Consider the following 19,238-nt stretch of genomic DNA (forward strand, 5'->3'; position numbering starts at 1 on the left):
ACCCATGCATGTTATAACTCGACTAACGGGATCTCTGATTTTGTTGACACATGTCATTGTATCCCAATTTATGCGTAGATTGATGCCCATGCTGTTTGTTACTGGATTGTCGGGTCCAGACTCAATAATTTACAGACCGCTGCCACATAGCTGAAATATTGCTGAGTGCGGCGTTAAACAACAAAGAAATAATGGAAACTGTTTCATTGAGAATGTTGATACCTTTAAACCGAATTACCTGAAAAACACCTCCTTTCCTACGGTAAAGAGCGAGAAACATCATTATTATCACAGGCATCAAGGGAATGGAAGCGATTATCCATCCTATTACAGTCGAGTAATAAGGATACACATATTCTCCATATGTTGGTGATTTATACTGGGCGAAGGTGAAAACAACAGTCATCTGAAAAATGAAAAATCAAATATGAAAGAACATACACACACACACGCAACACATACACACAACACACACACTCAACACACACATAATAAACACACATACAGACGTATATATGTCACTGTGTGTATTGTTTAACATCAGACCCTTTCAAGCGTATTTTGTAAAGAAACCTTGGTAAATCTTTACAAAGCTTTCAGGCAGGCATATATTTGTTTCAATTGAACAACTGACTTGCCTTTGTGTGTGTTTATGATGCGTGCTAACGTTTGGGCAGGAACTGCTTACCTATTCGCGAACACTTGGTATCCTCACTGTGTTATAGCGATCCCTAAAAACGTTTGAATCTAACAATGGTTACTATTTATAGAATCTATTTCTTATGGGATGGAAATGAAATTGTTGCTTGTATATATTCCCTGAGGTCATAAAGAGGCAATTCCATGAAAGACGTTGATATCTACCAGGAGCATAGCTGGTGTAATGTAACACCATGTGATCTTGAAGAATAGGGGTGCTGGTCTGCCAATCATCAGTTGTATGTCGTCACTGAAACGGTCAATACCTACAAAGATAGACACAATATCAGAAAGAGTTTTCGACAAATGGTAGTTGAGATAGAAAAAGTATAATACTTTATTGACAACAACTTCTTGATTTATTATGACGCGACGTTTCGGTATAGCTTCTTATACCGTTGTCAAGCAAGAGTAATAATCATAATGAATAAAGAAGTTGTTATCCATAAGGTATTATACTTTTTCTATTTTCCATCAACTTCTAAAATGCCAGGTAGTTGAGATATCAACATCTGAGCTCGTAATTCCCTGACTTCTATTTAGCTCGGCGACTGTTGGTACTGCGCTGTCTTATAGCGAGAGAACCGCAATGCACGTCAGGTAACAAACATTTGTTATGAAAAATTGTAAAATGGCTGGCGCTGCGGAAGAATGCTTTCCCTTCTCGCTAACAACTCGTGACATCACTGATATTCAGTGATCCAATTATATATCTTATTCCCGCATGTTGCAGTGCTAAAACTTGCTACCTCTGTAATGAAAATAACGACCAAATAAACCTTCCCAAAGTACACCCGACAGTTATTGAATCCTATTTGCAGGGACATTGTGTAAGGGTTCTTTGCCAAATCGGGGTTCGTAAGTCAGAATTAGTGACATTAAAGGATATCCTCTAATGAACTTATTCCCAACTGACGAAATTAAACGAAATCTGTGTATTCTCTATGTACTGGTCCAGATCAGCGTTGAGGCATTATTATTGCAAGAATCTGTCTTCACGACAGGTCCTTGTTACAACCCATGCTTGTCGCCCGTGAATATCTGGGTTAGAATTGGTCTTCAGCAAACTCATGTTTGCAGTAAGAGGCAACTAACGGGATGGGCAAGTCATGCTCTATGAGTGAGTGAGTGAGTTTAGTTTTACGCCGCACTCAGCAATATTTTAGCTATATGGCGGAGGTCTGTAAATAATCGAGTCTGGACCAGACAATCCAGTGATCAACAGCATGAGAATCTATCTACGCAACTGGGATACGATAACATGTGTCAACCAAGTCAGCGAGCCTGACCACCCGATCCCGTTAGTCGCCTCTTACGACAAGCATGGGTTACTGAAGATCAATTCTAACCCGGACCTTCACGGGTCTCATGCTCTGTGACTTCGTTGACACATGTCATTGTATCCCAATTGTGTAGATAGATGCTTATGATGTCAATCACTGGGTTTCAATAAGAAATGTTACATTTGCAAACATCGTAACAATTCCAACCACAAAAACGTCAGTGGCACATATATTTACTTAAAACTGTGGAGCGTTTGTGTGTTTTTTCTCCATTTGTTTACATTGGGCAAATACCTACTGTCTTTTAGAAAATTGTAACTTAAATACTGACATACTTATATCAGATGGATCATTGGCCAGAAATATTCAGTTGATAAATGGACTGGTGTTTTAAAACCATAGGATGTGCCTAGCGAACAGTCCTTACCATACAACCACGACACCATGACACATTCCAGCAACGCAGCAAATGTTATGAAAAGCGCCACAATGTACCAGTCTACAAGCTGGAACACATATATTCCACCCTGAAATTAAAGATCAAAATATTAACAAGCAAGAACTTGACGTCATATTTATATTTCCTTTCTGTAAATCACTTCAGTGCACATTGCAATGGTAAACAGAATACCGTGAATTAGGCTACAGTTGAAATTGCACAGCTATCTTTACGTCAAGACATAAAACAATAACACAGTGTTTGTCGTATTCAATGTCATGAGTGAGTTTAGTTTTACGCCGCTTTTCAGCAATATCACGGCGGGTGACACCAGAAATGGGCTTCACGCAGTGTGCCCATGTTGGGAATCGAACCCGAGTTTTCGGCGTGACGAGCGAACGCTTTAACCACTAGGCTACCCCACCGCCCCACAATATCATGTAAATAGGATTGTCGTAGTTAAGCAATACGCCTGGAAATATTAAAACGAGCGGAAAGAAGACATGCAGTCATAATCATCTTTATAATTAAATATATTAATAAACGACCGAGAAATCAATGTGTGTTATTGAAATCTGTGAGAAAACATTTTGAATACGATACGGCTACAGAAAGTTGTAAGGGCCATCCATTTTTTGCTTTGGATAGAAGACTTATAGATATTATATGACCACACAAATACAAGCGCACGCACATGGACGCACACACATACGTACGCACGCACGCACGCTACCCTAACACACACCTCAGTGGTCATTACAAGTCCAAGGAGAAATGACACCAGGCAGTAGACAGCAGCGATTGGTATTCTCCATTTCACTAGGTTGTGGTATTCATCCAAGATTGCCGTCATGAAGGTTTCAACCTGCGAGAACTACCAACAAACATGATTATAGGTGTGCATATGTCAAATTTGCATGACACGCCACTGACACGATGACCACTGACTTGGACTTGATACATGTGTTTGTTTGTTATAAGACTATCACATGTTACGCATCATAAACTGACGTACAAAAGAAAGTATACACCGGGTGTTTGGGAATTATTTGAAAAGTGTTGTAATTTTGACAGGCAACTTCGCAATTGGGCACGATATCTGTGGTGTTTTGGCAACATATTAGGAAAGTCTGTGACTTATATATCACTGTAAAAACTCTTTTCAAAACATTTACGTCGCTTTTTGGAAAGTAATCCAAAAGCACCGAATGTGTACTTTCTTTTGTACGTCAGTTTATTTACCTCTACACAATAAAGATTTCAAGATTTTAGGTTAAGGTCCTCCTGTATACATTGTTATTCAGTTCCACACAATCACTAGTCTATTATTTCAAAGTATATTAAAATAAGCTTCAAAATACACATCTGACAAACTTTATGAATAAGAAACGTACGACGTTTCGATACAGATTGTGATACCTGCTTGATAGTCTGTCTCACAGTCCCTGAACCACATTATTTTCCCTACTGCCAAGCCTCTCTGCAGTGCTAAAGCCCTCAATAAAGCAAGTCTAGATTTCCTCAGGTTCTGAATCTCTTGTCTCCCTAGGGTTCCTTTTCAATTTAAATGGGCTTGTTTGTTACTATCAAAATTATATATATTCAGAGACTAAGCATTAGTCTACCTGTTTGACAACGGTGCAAAACTCCACACTGAAACGTCGGACTCACGAAATAAAAGAAGTTGTTATCCATAAGGTTTTTCAATATTGTACTTCCCAAATAAAATGCCACTCAAAGAAGGTCAAAATACCTAATCTGCAAACTACATTTAATAATGAACCTCACACGTTCTGTGTATTTGTCATGGTCAACTATCATGCTCTGCAACATATGGTCATATGCGCAAAATGTATCATCTGCATCACAAGTGTGAGATATAATGTAAGAGATCTTGCATTCTAACTATGCCAAAACAGAATGCGGAAACACTAAATTTGAGCCAATTTACATCGAGGTCGCGAAAACTGTAACTTTGTCAAACGTGTGAGAATGCCAAATCGTGAAAACACGAGATTAGGTCCAGTTTAGCTCGTTTATCAAGCCCGTTTCGCGAAAACGTCCCTTACAGTAAGATTCTTGAAAGGCATTTAGAAGTTGGTGAATATATAAGACGAGTATATGGATGGCAACTTCTTGTTTATTGTATATCACAACGTTTCTGGGCTACTTCTTGCCCCTTCTTCAGGTGATTTAAGACAGATGCAGATGCATATGCAAGTCGAATCCAACTAATTCAATCACTGGGTAAAATTAAATCAGTGATTAATATCATAATTATGAAAATTATGTTTGAGGTATATTTTACACCGGATGAAGCCATTACCAGCAAAAACAAATTTGTAGCTTTGGTGTATTCTAACCAGAGAATCCATTGCCAGAAGGATGATCATGACAAAGAAGATAAAACTCCACAACTGTGGAACCGGAAGATGAGCCAGTGCTTCTGGGTAAATAACAAAGCCCAATCCAGGTCCTGCAAAAAAATAACAAATTTAGAACAAAACAGCCCTCAGGAATACACAGGGAGTGAGCGAATCAGTGAGTATGGTTTTTAGCCGCTTTTAGCAATATTCCAGCAATATCACGGCAGGGCACACCAGAAATAGGCTTCACACATTGTACCCATGTGGGGAATCGAACTCGGGTCTTCGGCATCACGAGTCAACGCATTGACCACTAGGCTACCCCACCGCCCCTATCACAAGGAGTGATTAATCCTGGTACATAATCATAAATTGTATAAAAAGTAGATTCCTCACATTGTCGTTTATGTACGCAGGATCTTTCACCGCTCAGCATTTCTTCAGTTGTAATAAAAACTAATAGTCATTGGTGCCACACAACGGCAGTATCTATGTCATCATAAAAATTGTAACATAGTGACAATAAAAGAAGTAGAGTTCCAGTATCTGTGTCATCATAAACATTGTAGTTTAGAAGGAAAGGAAAATGTCATGGGCGACACACCACGGGATCTGTTCACCGCTCAGTAAAATTTCTTCAGTTGTAATGACGTAACAAAACAATAGAAGGAGAAGTGTAGTCATAGGCGACACACCACGGCAGTATCTGTGTCATCATAAAGCTTATGACGTAACAGTTAGTGGCAATAGAAGGAGAAGTAAAATGTAGTCATAGGCGACACACCACGGCAGCATCTTTGTCATCATAAAGCTTATGACGTAACAGTTAGTGGCAATAGAAGGAGAAGTAAAACGTAGTCATAGGCGACACACCACGGCAGTATCTGTGTCATCATAAAGCTTATGACGTAACAGTTAGTGGCAATAGAAGGAGAAGTAAAATGTAGTCATAGGTGACACACCTCGGCAGCATCTGTGTCATCATAAAGCTTATGACGTAACAGTTAGTGGCAATAGAAGGAGAAGTAAAACGTAGTCATAGGCGACACACCATGGCAGTGTCTGTGTCATCATGAAGATTATAACGTAACAGTTAGTGAAAATAGAAGAAGTAAAACGTAGTCATAGGCGACAGCCAGCATGGTTGTAACGTCATGATTTTGACGACACAATTTGTGACAATAGTGGTAGGCTTCAATACATTATGTTGTGAGTGTATACATATACATTGAGCTACATAGGAAAGTTTTGAAAAAATACGTTTGAATTAACATTAGGTTTCAAAAGCCCAATGAACATCTGTTCTTTTTCAGTTCAGGTTGATACACATTCACCTCGGCAGTATCTGTGTCATCATAAAGCTTATGACGTAACAGTTAGTGACAATAGAAGGAAAGGAAAACGTAGTCATGGGCGACACACCTCGGCAGTATCTGTGTCATCATAAAGCTTATGACGTAACAGTTAGTGGCAATAGAAGGAGAAGTAAAACGTAGTCATAGGCGACACACCTCGGCAGTATCTGTGTCATCATAAAGCTTATGACGTAACAGTTAGTGGCAGTAGAAGGGGAAGTAAAACGTAGTCATAGGCGACACACCATGGCAGTATCTGTGTCATCATGAAGATTATAACGTAACAGTTAGTGAAAATAGAAGAAGTAAAACGTAGTCATAGGCGACAGCCAGCATGGTTGTAACGTCATGATTTTGACGACACAATTTGTGACAATAGTGGTAGGCTTCAATACATTATGTTGTGAGTGTATACATATACATTGAGCTACATACATTGAGCACCTGGCTTCATTTTTCGTTCATGTTGTTAAACAATAATAAAAGGAAAAAGAACAGATGTTCATGTAACATGCTATTTTCAGGTCATCATGGTTGTTGGAATTTATTCCACAATAGACCATGCTTATCTGTGTTCACAGTATATCATACAGAAATATGCACGCGTGTGATCAAGTGAAAGATGATGTAATTCAGCCCATTGTTAGTCATAAGTAGTGTTGGGAATTGGTTGAAATCTCACAATTGATGATTGCTTCATTACCAACGAACAATCATCGAAAAATTGGTTAGCGTCATTTTTAGATTTTCCTATCCAGGTTGTTATTGCTGATATGTATAAGATGATGCAACTTGCTACTTTAAAGTGATGACTTATATATCATGAACATAAACTTCCTGGAGTCTTCAAGAAATATTCAGTCATGACTTTCAGTTAGTGAAGTGAGTTTTCTAAGAATTAAACACGTTTTCAGGCACTGACAGCTTCAACGATATGTTCCATTGTCAAGTATTTCAAAGACTACAAAAGTAGTTAAAAAATCGTTTATGTTCGATTACGAGAAAATGTGATCGATTGCTTGGGCGTTTGGTCACTGCGACCAATCTTCGATTATTTCAATTAATCGGAACACCCTAGTCATAAGAGTCCATTAAACTGGGAACCGGTGATGAATACGGGTTAGAATTGCTCGTTAACAACCTATCATGGGTGTGAGATGCGTCTTATTGGATTGGGTCACCTGGTTCAGTGACTTGGTTGAAAGCATGGCAACCCCGATCGTTGGGATCGGTTTGAATTGCTGCCTGTGAGATAAAAGACTGATTGTTTGATCTTGACGCGATGATTTTATGGCTGTCGTCAAATACCTTGAACATTGGTGTGTGGGACATTAGACCAGACACAACTAATATGAATACGTTTATAGAACGTGCCCTAGGTTTCCTCGCTGAATGCACATATCGCTAACAGACAGATGCAGACTGTCATTTCACACGTACAACCAAAGTCACAAATACAGACATGCTAACGCATTCATACTCACACACATACACACGCAAGCACGCACGCACGCACGCACGCACACACACACACATTCTTTCCTTTGTCATTCATGATGTGCCAAAATGATATGTACTTACCTGATGACACAACTTCCGTTATCGGCACACTGGCCTCGTGGGACATGTATCCAAGTATCGTGAAGACAACAAGACCAGCATACATGCTTGTTCCTTCACACAGAAAGGTACACACAATCGCATTTCTGAATAAGATTAAAACAGAAACTATGTACATTAACACAATCAATCATCCACCAAATTCAATCGGAGGTTGAAGTATTTAACTGCATCTGTACATTGCTGCTCTCTGAAGTCAACCATTCATATCACGGAATTGACCCTCTTGTTGTTAAATAGTTAAGAACTCAAGTCTGAAGCCAGGCAGAACATTCTCTTTAAATATCAAGCTTACGGTTGGGTTCAACTGAAAGATACGTTGGAAGTCCCATAATAAAACTGACTGACTGAGTTTGGTTTTACGCCGCTTTTAGTAATATTCCAGCAATATCACGGCGGGGGACACCAGAAATGGGCTTCACTCATTGTACCCATGTGGGGATTCGAACCCGGGTCTTCGGCGCGACGAGACAACGCTTTAACCACTAGACTACCCCACCGCTCCCCATAATTAAAACTCCCCAGAAGGTTATATATATTCTAGGGGTGGTGGGGTAGCCCATTTCTGGTGTCCCCCGCCGTGATGTTGCTGGAATATTGCTAAAAGCGGGTTAAAATTAAACTCACTCACTCACTATATATTCTATCACAAGTATTGTAGAATACTCGCTTCTGGTTGGTCAGTCAGTGTCAAATCATAATCAGCGGGAGATTTGAAAGAGACTATGTTTCAAGATTTTGGGAAAACACTTGATTAAATATTAAGATGCTTGCTTAAAGTTCTTTAGTGATACCTATTTCACGATGACTTACACACGTTCAACGCCTATCATTATGCGAATAAAGGATATTTTCAATGTTTGTGAATTTTCAGCGACATGCTTTGCCAAATGCTTTGATTCCGACCACTGATTTGCAAAGCTTGTCAATAAGCGGACAAATAGTCTATCTGAGACTCTGTTATTGCCTTCGACAATCTGCTTTTTCTTTCAGTAGAATCTAACTGCAAATAGAGATTCCACTGCCACTGAGATTTCTTCCAAATTGACCCTACAAATACCAAAGAAATCCCTCTCAAACTGAACTTTGAAATCCCACTTGAACATCTATCAAAATGGGCCTTGAAATGCCGTTGAGATTCCTTTCCAAAGTATCAGTGAGATCCCTTTTATATTGAACTTGATATGTCAGTGAGATCCCTATTAAACGTAACCTTGAAATGCCGGTGACAAGGCTTTCAAAATGAAACATGACATTCTGGATGTTGACTGTCCTGGTATTACCTGAGACAGTTTGTGTTGAACTTGGTGTAGCTCGACATGGTAATGATACAACCCCAGGCCGGACCCAGGGAGTAGAACACCTGGAGACACGCCTCTAACCACACCTGATGAAGAAGAGAATATTACCTCAGGATTATCTTCTTATGCAAATTGAATGATGGTGGAAGATCATCTGGAGAAGTAAAATTCTTGAGAGAACGTCGTATAAAAATATTCTTTAGGTTGTTAAACGTAAGTACGGCTTGAGTCCTGACGACTTGACTGTGCCCAGAAGCCTTTCTCGTTTTCCTGATACTGTATTGGGCTGTGCAGTATTAGACATTCAAAATTGACTTTTTCTTTAAAACAATATTATCAAAGGAAGGTATCAATGGAAAAGGTAAGTCGATCATTGAAATACTGCTGCTATCAGTCATCAGCATAACATAGTAATTAAAGTTTTCCCAGAAATATTATTGAGAAAATATTTGTTTCCTTATACTGATAACAACATTTTAAAATAGGTGTTACATTATGTAGTAAGGCACTCAATGTGGGAGGCAACTCTTGTAGACTTAAGAACGAACCTAAATACATCAAGATTTATCTCCCCTGATGTAGCAGACGGCTTCTTTTGTTGATATGGCAGATTTGACAGCAGAAAAGAAAAGAAAGCTGGTTCTAAATGATTTTGAAATGGGCGTGAAAAATACTAAAGAGTTAGATGGTAGACATGACATTCCTCTGTCTACAGTATACAGAACTTGGATGAATATTCAGTCAGGAATTGGGATTGAGCAGAAGACAGCGGCAGGGAGGCCAAGGAAGTTCAGTACTACGGATCGCCGGCTCTTGGTCAGATTGTGTGTAGGGGAAAATTGAAAAGCGTTGAGAATATCAGAAATGAGATGATTAATAGAGGAAGTCTTCGGGTATGTAATGAAACTCTTAGACAAGAATTACAAAGACTTAACTAGGTGACCAAAACGCGGAATTCCCTCACCATTGATGAACGAACTTAAAAGGAGAGATGTTTAAAAAGGTGTAATCAAAGTTTTCTTTTCGGATGAAAGTTCTGTCTGGCTTTTTCCGAACTGTGTGAAAATTTGGACAAAAGATACCGTGTAACCTATCTACCCACACTGTAAAATATTACCATTGAAATTACAGTCCATCCACTGTTATTTCTATACGTTTGTTACCGTGGCTCCCACGTACGGTGCGTTACCGTCAATAAACCACATATACGGTACTGCCCAGTTAATTTAGTGTATTGTGGGATATGATCCGGGCATTATAGTAGTATCGGCGACATTTTCGGAAACTCTCCTCTCCGATGTAAGAAATGTTTTGAGCCGAATAAGGCACTGTGTAAGAAGTTAAGGTTTTTTGTTACTACAAAAGGTCTAGATTCATGCTGATGTACAATTACCTGTTTACATTTGCTATATTTCTGGCTATCGCACTTGCACGTGTACGGCCAATGGCTACATATTGCTGTGATCATTGCAACTTCAGTTGCGATCGTCCTTTGAGATACGTTTCTCATTACAAATTTCATCGCAATATCCCAAATGTGTTATATCGCTGTTGTTTTCAAACTTGCGAAAAGTTGTTTGTCAAATATTCAGCCTTTAAGTCACATGTAATAAGATCACATTGCCAAAGGCCGATGATCCATGGTGCAACTAATAGGGGGCACTTTGCAAGTCGTTTAGCTGAGTCAAAAGATTTGAATTTAAAATGTACAATTTTGGATTGTCATAATATATTTGTCAATTTCCCAAGTTTAGTTGCTCATTTGAAAAGGCATTTCACAAATAATGAAAAAGTTCAGTGTCCATTTGAATCCTGTCAGGGGAAGCCACCATTTAGTAAGAAATCAACTTTTTCTTCACACCTCTCCAGAAAACATTTACATGATGATTGGAAACAATTATCAAAAGAAATTAAGCTGTCACTTAATTCTGAAAATGAAAGCACACACGATAATGGTTTTGGAGAACCAGTCCATGCTGTTGATGTTAACCCAGATGGGGATGGAGATACTGCTTTGCAAATAGGTGAAAATAATCAAGACCAACTGAATGAATCTTTTGATACAGAAACTGTTGATGAATTTCAAGTAAATGAGAAAACAAGCTATGATTTCTAAAAAGTCTTGCTGCGTTTTACCTCAAGTTGCAAGGAAAATATTTATTGCCAGAATCAGTTATTCAAGTGTTGATCACTGAATTTCAAAAGATGCATGAGATAAGTCTTTCTATTCAGTTACAAAAGTTACATGAAAGAATGCAATCAATGAGGGTACCAGAAGACATTATCAGTGAAGTTAAGTCAGAAATCACAAAGTCTGACTTGTTTACAACATGCAACAGTGGACCACTGCAAAGTGCCCAAAATAGAAAAAAACTTTTGACAAGAATCACTTTGTGTATATTGAGCCAAAAGAAATATTTCTTGGTTATGATAGCAACAATAAGGCAAAAACCTACCATTATGTGCCTATCTGTGAAGCTCTAGCCATGCTTTTCAAAAACTTCAAATCGCATTTTAAATTTGGCACCTCTACTGGAAATGCATGTGGCACACTATCAGATATTTGTGATGGAAATGCATTTAAATCTAATGATTTTTTGCCACTGAAGGTAAACGTTTCCAGTTGATTCTTTATCAGGATGCGTTTGAAGTGGTCAATCCTCTTGGGGCAGCAAAGAAAAAACACAAGCTGATTGGTGTATATTTTACACTTGGTAACTTTGAGTCCTATAAAAGATCCAGTATTGATCATATGCAGTTGGTCATGTTATGTAGAGAAATAGAAATAAAACAGTTTGGACAAAGAAAGGTATTTGAAAAGTTGTTAGCAGACCTGAAAATAATACTTGAAAACACAGGAATTACTGTGAATTCTGACTCTGGAAAAAGCGTTCTTAAGGGATCACTTATTTGTATTCTTGGTGACAATCTGGGTTCTCATATGATAGGGGGCTTTCAAGAGAGCTTTTCAGCTCAATACTTTTGCAGGTACTGTCACATGACACAAGTTGATTTGAAGAGCCATAAATTTGAACAGGCTGGGCATGAAGGAAGAACAAAACAGTCTTATGATGAATGTGTTTCACACACTATTGATAATCCTGGAATGTCATGCCATGGTATAAAACAGGTTTCAGTATTTAATTCTCTGACAAATTTTCATGTGCAGAATCAGGTTTACCACCATGTGTTGGACATGACTTATTTGAGGGAGTTGTCTCTTATGATATGTCACTCATGATAGACTATTTTGTTGGCTTGGGCTGTGTATGTACATGCAAGCCAGTGTTAAGAAAACCATGTGAGTACTGTATGGTGTTTTCAGTGTAGTTTACCTGAACATGCTTAAATTACTAGCCAGCAAAAGTGGTGTTGTATCTGCTGATAATAATTAAAGTGTTCATTTATTTATAATTGTTGTCAATAATGATATGTTTTGATCTGAAGAAAATGGGACTCCTTTTTCATTCACTTATAAGGGAATAGCAGTTAATAAGGTTGAATTGCACACTATCTTGACTGTTGGATTTGCCTCTTATTTTGTGGTATGCATGTAATGTGTATGTACATGCAAGCCAGTGTTAAGAAAACCATGTGAAAATAATTAAAGTGCTTATTTTAAGAAAAATTCTCCCTTTGTCTTTTGTTAATGTTGAAAGTGTGTGTTTAATTTTGGTTTTAAAAGGTAAGTTACAGGACTTCAGTGTAATATGTTGTGTGTTATGATACAACAGTGAAATTCATGGCATCTTTTTGCTTCAGGCAGATTACTGTATGTACTGTAACTACGGTTTAATGCCTGGCAGCTGGTTGCCAACAAATTACCGTACCTACGTGGAAAGCCTGTATCTACAGTGCGGTGCTGTACTTACGGTACAACCATTTTTACTACGGTAATCTGCTGGCAACCAGCTGCCAGGCATAATACCGTAACAAAATCACGGTAATTTTTTACAGTGCACGCCCAAAACATAGCAAGAAATTTCACATGTGGGGTGGGATATCAGCATGTGGAGTGACGCCGTTGTGTATTTTCACTGAAAATTTGACGAAGGAATGATATGTTGACATCTTAAATAATTACCTCCTTCCAATGGCCAGAAGACTATATAAGGATAATTTGATTTTCCAGCATGATAACGACCCAAAACACTCTGCGGGCAATACAAAACAGTGGATGTCGGACGAAAATGTTCAAGTTTCAGACTGGCCCAGCTACAGCCCAGATCTTAACCCTATTGAGAATGTGTGGGGACTAATGAAGGACAGAATAAACCAAAAAGGACTTAGAAATATTGAGGATATGAAGAAAAAAGTGGTCGAATATTGGGATAAACTGTCACACGATTTCCTACAAACTTTGATTGGTAGTGTACTTCAGCTGTGTATTGCAGGGCAGGGAGGTCTCACAAAGTACTGAAAAGACACTTAGACTGTGAGAGAATCATATCTCAAAATATTCATTTAAGTAAAAGTTCTATAGTTTATATACATGCATTAGATATTTGCCGAAACAACTTTCTCAATAATCTCTGGGAATACTATAAACCCGCCATGTATCTTGACAGTTTAATAATAATAATAATAATACTTGTGACAGGTATGTGGCATCAAGTTAAATATACAATTATTGGACAATCAGGTACTCTTATGAGTCCACTTTAATACACGACTGTGGCGGATCCAGATAGGGGGAAGGGGTTCGAACCCCCTGAACCCCCTCTCTGGATCCGCCACAGTCGTGTATTAAAGTGAACTCATTAGAGTACCTGAAAATGACTAAAGATCACATTGAAGTTAATGTTTTGCAATAGCGGAGCCAAGGTGGGGTTCAGGGAGTTTAAACCCGCATGACACCACACACACACACACACACACACACACACACACACACACACCCTTTGAAAATTTCTGGATCCGCCTATGCACGACCGTAACTCTGCCTGTCTTTAGTCTGTGAGATAATACCTGTATTTCCAGAAGTTTACTGAAATTTGGGGTGATATAAAATACAGCTCCATCGGTTCCTCCCGGTAGAGTCAGTCCACGAATGAGCAGAACAGTAAGGATGACATACGGTAGAGTTGCTGTTACATAGACGGCCTGAAATATCGAGTGAGTGAGTTTAGTTTCACGCCGCCTTTAGCAATATTCCAGCAATATCACGGCGGGGGACACCAGAAATAGGCTTCACACACTGTACCCATGTTGGGTATCGAACCCGGGTCTTCGGCGTGACGAGCGAACGCTTTAACCACTAGGCTACCCCACCGCCCCATCTCGCAACGAACTGAATTGATATACTATTGTAAAACGGATATGAAAATTAACATTCTCTGTACTATTCGTCTTAATTACCAATACCATTTCATGCTCTGTATTCTCAGTAGTTACACTATGTATAATTTAATGTTCATTTAAGCGAAGGGTATACATCCATTAGATGTGACCTTTTCATAACACCCATTACCACACTAATAGCATGCTACAGTAAACACCTGTTTACTTAGTAACAACTGTTTTGTTAATCGTTTGCTCTTCATTACACCAATGTCTATATATCTGACATGATATTTATACCTTTCCAACAGATCGTACACCTTTCACCACGCATATGAAGATAAGGAACCAGGAAGCCAGAAGACACAACGCCATCTCCCACTTGATCGATCCAATTTCGTCGATACCCTTCGATATCCCAAGCGCCTTGAAGCTGAATATATAAATATGTATGGGTTTAACATCAGTGAGCGAGTGAGTATGGTTTTACGCCGCCTTTAGCAATATTCCAGCAATATCACGACGGGGCACACCAGAAATGGGCTTCACACATTGTAGCCATGTGGGGAATCGAACCCGGGTCTTCGGCGTGACGAGCCAACGCTTTAACCACTAGGCTACCCCAACGGCCCGATTTAGCATCAGGTTCATGATAATTGCTCTCGTATAGTATGTTTGGCTTTTACCAATGTAGTAATACCAATTTTATTACAAGAGGAAATGATTTGATACTAAATCTTTCACGAATTTAATAAAAATGGTATTTCACGGAAGCGAGTTTATTATTCTGTTTATTACACTGCAACATAAATTGATAGAAACTGCCTACAGTGTGATGACTCTCATATCAATTTTCCGCGAACTGAACCTATGCCGGTTTATTGAGCTGGCCCATCGAGATATGTCGAAGTTGGTTTAGTTTGGATTGTTTTTTTGTTGTTGCTGTTGTTGTTTTGGGTGGGGATGTAAATAATCAGATCTGGACCAGACACTCCAGTGATCAAGAGCATGAGCATCAATTATGGCCAAAATTCTTCCGCTGCTGTACGATACTATATCCTCCTCACAAAAGTTAAGCAACACAAATTTGTAGTCTCATTACATTTTCATTTTATTGAAATTTCAAATCATGGAATGATGCAATAGAAAGGTTAAATATGTATACAAATCATGGAACGATTAACGATTAACAAAATGAAATGAAATGGTATTGAGCAATAATAGACTTACAAATCATCAAAAGCATGTACCCGTGAAACAGTCGTGCAAAATGTGCTGCATTGATGGAGCAAAATGTTAACATTAAGGTTCAAGTCAGTTTTGGACAGTGAAGCAGTGTTCAGTAACGCGTATGACCACCATGAGCACAAATGCAAGCTTCTACACGTCTTTGCATTGACCAAATGAGCCTTTAAAGTTGCTGTTGTGGAATGTTCTGCCATTCTCTGTAACGCCTGCTCAAGGTCATCCAGAGTCTGGGGTTCACATGGAGACCGTAAACACGACTTCCAATAATGTCCCAAGCATGTTCAATGGGATTAAGATCAAGTGACCTTGCAGGCCAGTCCATATGTGTGATGTTGTTGATCTAAACAACATCGTTAACAACTCATTCTCGGCCATTATCATCCATGGACGGGCATTATCACCCATTAAAATGAAGTTAGGACCCGCTTGTTGTGCCAGAGGAATGATTACAGGTAGGTTTACAATGATCAGGGTGCATGTGTGAAGAGTGGTGCACATTCATCCCACACATTTTGCATGTTGTTTCTGAGTGTGGTTGTGTTCGGGTTATGTTGTCAATGTTATCTGATAAATTAATTTGACAGTCACTAAAGGTTATGTATTCTTTGAATATTTACCTTTCAGTAACATGTCGGCAAAAATTGCTATCGAAATTGATAAAGATATTACACTGAAAATACTTGTTGCTTATTTTTTTGTGAGGAGTATATATTACACACTTCAAATTGAATTCTAAACTAACTGATACTTGATTACAATTTTACCATTTGTCATCTGGTCATATTACATGATACGGGAACGGTTGAAATACCTCCAGTTAGTCTATGGTGCAATGCCTCGACACCAGCAACACAAGTGTCAGTGTTCCACGTGTTGTTGCAGTTTGTCCAGGGTAGGACGGAACTGAAAGAGGATACGGCGTAGTAAATCGCCCAGCCACAGATTACGTTCAGATAGACGGCAGACCCAACACATATGATCAGCATGCCAATACCGATACCTGCACACAAAAAAACAAATAACGTGATATGTTGAAGAACTGGTTGAAGAACAGCTTGGTGTTATTCTGAGCTACTTGATTTCATCAACTTTGTCATTAACTTTTCTTTTTTTATGTTATTTGGTTACACGTTACATATAGAATGTTTTATAGCCAGAATGGAAGCCAATTTTACCCACTTATAATATTATTGTTTCTGTTCCCATTGCTTGTGCTAGAAGAGATATCATAGTGTAAACAAAAGAGGCTGCTGTGTAGTTTAGTGATTTAGGACTTCACCCGCCCGAACGCCTTGGTTCGATTCACAACAAAGATATAATATACTGAGTCAAAAAAGAAACTTCACATTCTTTCTTCAGGGCACTATTAAAGAACAAGAGATGGTAAGATGGTTAAATTGTTATTATTTCATTGCTGAGATCTGTGTGATGTACTCGATACACTGACAGTGCCATAATCAGTTCCATTAGGCTACACCGCCGTCCAAAACATGGGTGTACAGAATGTCAAGTCACAAGAATAAAAATGCGAAATGTCTCAGTTCAATATCGTGTATGGCCGCCCCGCGCATTCACCACTGCCAAACACCGTCTCCTCATCGACTGCCTGATGCTTGTGAACACGTGGTTGGGGATTCAGCGCCAAGTTCCTGCAAATTCTGAGGCTGGTTCCTAAGACCACGAAGCCTTCTCCCAAGTGCATCGCAAACGTGCTATGAAGGAAATTTCGTGTCAACATCGCGGTATGCGGCCGAGCATTATCATGCTGGAACTGTAGACCTGGGCCATGAGCCGCCATGAAAGGAACGAGTTCAGGGGTGAGCACCTGGTCGGGGTAAGCAGCAGCTGTGAGGTTTCCAAGGATGACCAGAAGTCGGGAACGGTTGTTCCCACAGAAAGCACCCAACACCATGCAACTTCCGCCCCCGAATCTGTCGACTTCCTGTACACAACATTGGGCATACCGTTCACGACGTCGTCTCCAGACTCTATGCCTGCCGTCTGCGAATCTGAGGGTAAACCTGTATTCATCGCTAAAGACAACTCGATTCCAGTTTCTCTGGGTCCATCGGAGGTGACGTTGGGCCCACAGCAGACGTTGACGTTGATGAAATGGCGTCAATATTGGCCAACGATATGGACGTCGAGAATGGAGATTGGCAGCCCGCAACCGATTTCGAATGGTCTGTGAGGACAGCCGACCTCTAAACAACTCAGCCCTGGTTCGTGTAGCCGGCAGAAATCTGTCACGTAGGTGACGTAGGACGATTTGACGGTCTTCTGCTCGTGACGTCACACGTGGACGACTCGACCTTGGGCGATCAGAAGTGGTGCCAGTTTGTTGTAGACGACCTCGCAAGTCATACACAGTGCGACGGCTGCATCCCATTGCTCTTGCGACGTCAATAACTGATCTTCCTGCTTGCAATATGCCAACGGCACGTTCACGTTGCACATTAGACAATCATGGCATTTCAAGTACCGTTAGAACTGTGGTTTAAAAGCATTTTTTCAATTCTTGAGGCCAATGCAAACACGTGCATATGAAGAAAACTTCGATGCGAAGATCAAATGATCGACTGCACGTGCAAAACCTGATTTGGCACTAACGTCATTTGCACGAGGAATGGATGGGTTTGAGTGGGTTTTGCTAACGTTTCTCTAGAGTCGAAAGATAGGGATCCCTTTTCGGATACATAGATGTATCATCAGAGAAAAATTATTCATTATTTTTCAAATTACATTTTGTGAAGTTTCTTTTTTGACTCAAAAAGCAACTAAACTCCTACTCACTCATTCACCCTCTCCTTCACGCACGTACGCACGCTCTATCGGACACTAATTCACTTACTCACACACTATACCCAACAATGTTTAAAAGGTTCGTAATCACATAACTCTTGTCACTTTCCATATTTGCTCTTACAAGCAAACCGTTATACAGCCTACCAGAGATATATAGTCCATTTACAGCAATTTGGATGCAATTTGTGCCAGGAAAAACATATCATAGTAAAAAACCAAAAACTGCTGTGTAGCCTAGTGGTTTAGACGAATGAACGCTTGGGTTCGATTCGCCACATGGTTACAATTTGTGAAGTCCATTTCTACTGTGGTGAGTTCTTCTTCAAAGAGCAACTAATTTCCTACTTCCTCACTCAAGTATATTCAACAATGTTTCAAAGGGTTTGTAATCGCATAACTCTTATGTCACTTTTATATTTGCTCTAACAAGCAAACTGTTATGTAGCATACCAGAAATATATGTTACTGTTACAGTTGTCACCAACCTTTCATCAAAGGACACAGGCTCCAGACGTGGGAAGGACTCATTCCTGAAAACTGCCCCAGAGCAACCTCGAGAAAGACCAGAGGAAGGCCACACAGCACAAGACACACGACGAAAGGAATCAAGAACGCCCCTAAAACAAACAGACATTTCGTTGTTTTAGTTCAAGTACATACTTCATGCCCTTTTGGAAGAGTAATCCTAAACTGGTTCATACGATTTAAGGTAATTCAGTCAGTAACGAATGTTTAATGTTCATAATGCATTTGTATTGGAAAAACACACATAACACGTGCCGAATAAGGATAAGCATGGATAGTATGAATCGAAAACATGGACTCATTAATAAATATTGGTC

At 39.4% G+C, this 19,238-nt stretch overlaps 1 protein-coding gene across 1 annotated transcript in view; it reads right to left on the reverse strand.

Moving 5' to 3' along the window:
• The window catches only part of LOC124267909 (sodium- and chloride-dependent glycine transporter 2-like), a 27,369-nt gene extending 11,980 nt beyond the window's left edge, over nt 1–15,389 (reverse strand). The window contains exons 1-10 of the mRNA XM_046702900.1: nt 15,367–15,389; nt 14,644–14,776; nt 14,032–14,166; nt 9,046–9,149; nt 7,724–7,848; nt 4,785–4,897; nt 3,167–3,295; nt 2,410–2,509; nt 865–965; nt 239–406 (exon numbers count right to left, since the gene is read on the reverse strand). Of these exons, the coding sequence (XP_046558856.1) occupies nt 239–406; nt 865–965; nt 2,410–2,509; nt 3,167–3,295; nt 4,785–4,897; nt 7,724–7,848; nt 9,046–9,149; nt 14,032–14,166; nt 14,644–14,718 (1,050 nt within the window). The 5' untranslated portion in view covers nt 14,719–14,776; nt 15,367–15,389. The remainder of the gene's footprint in view (nt 1–238; nt 407–864; nt 966–2,409; nt 2,510–3,166; nt 3,296–4,784; nt 4,898–7,723; nt 7,849–9,045; nt 9,150–14,031; nt 14,167–14,643; nt 14,777–15,366) is intronic.
• Between the last annotated feature and the right edge of the window lie 3,849 nt (nt 15,390–19,238).

This window comes from Haliotis rubra, unplaced genomic scaffold (genome assembly GCF_003918875.1).
Source record: "Haliotis rubra isolate DU_JTF1 unplaced genomic scaffold, ASM391887v1 Scf1007, whole genome shotgun sequence".
Taxonomy (NCBI): Eukaryota; Metazoa; Mollusca; class Gastropoda; order Lepetellida; family Haliotidae; genus Haliotis; species Haliotis rubra.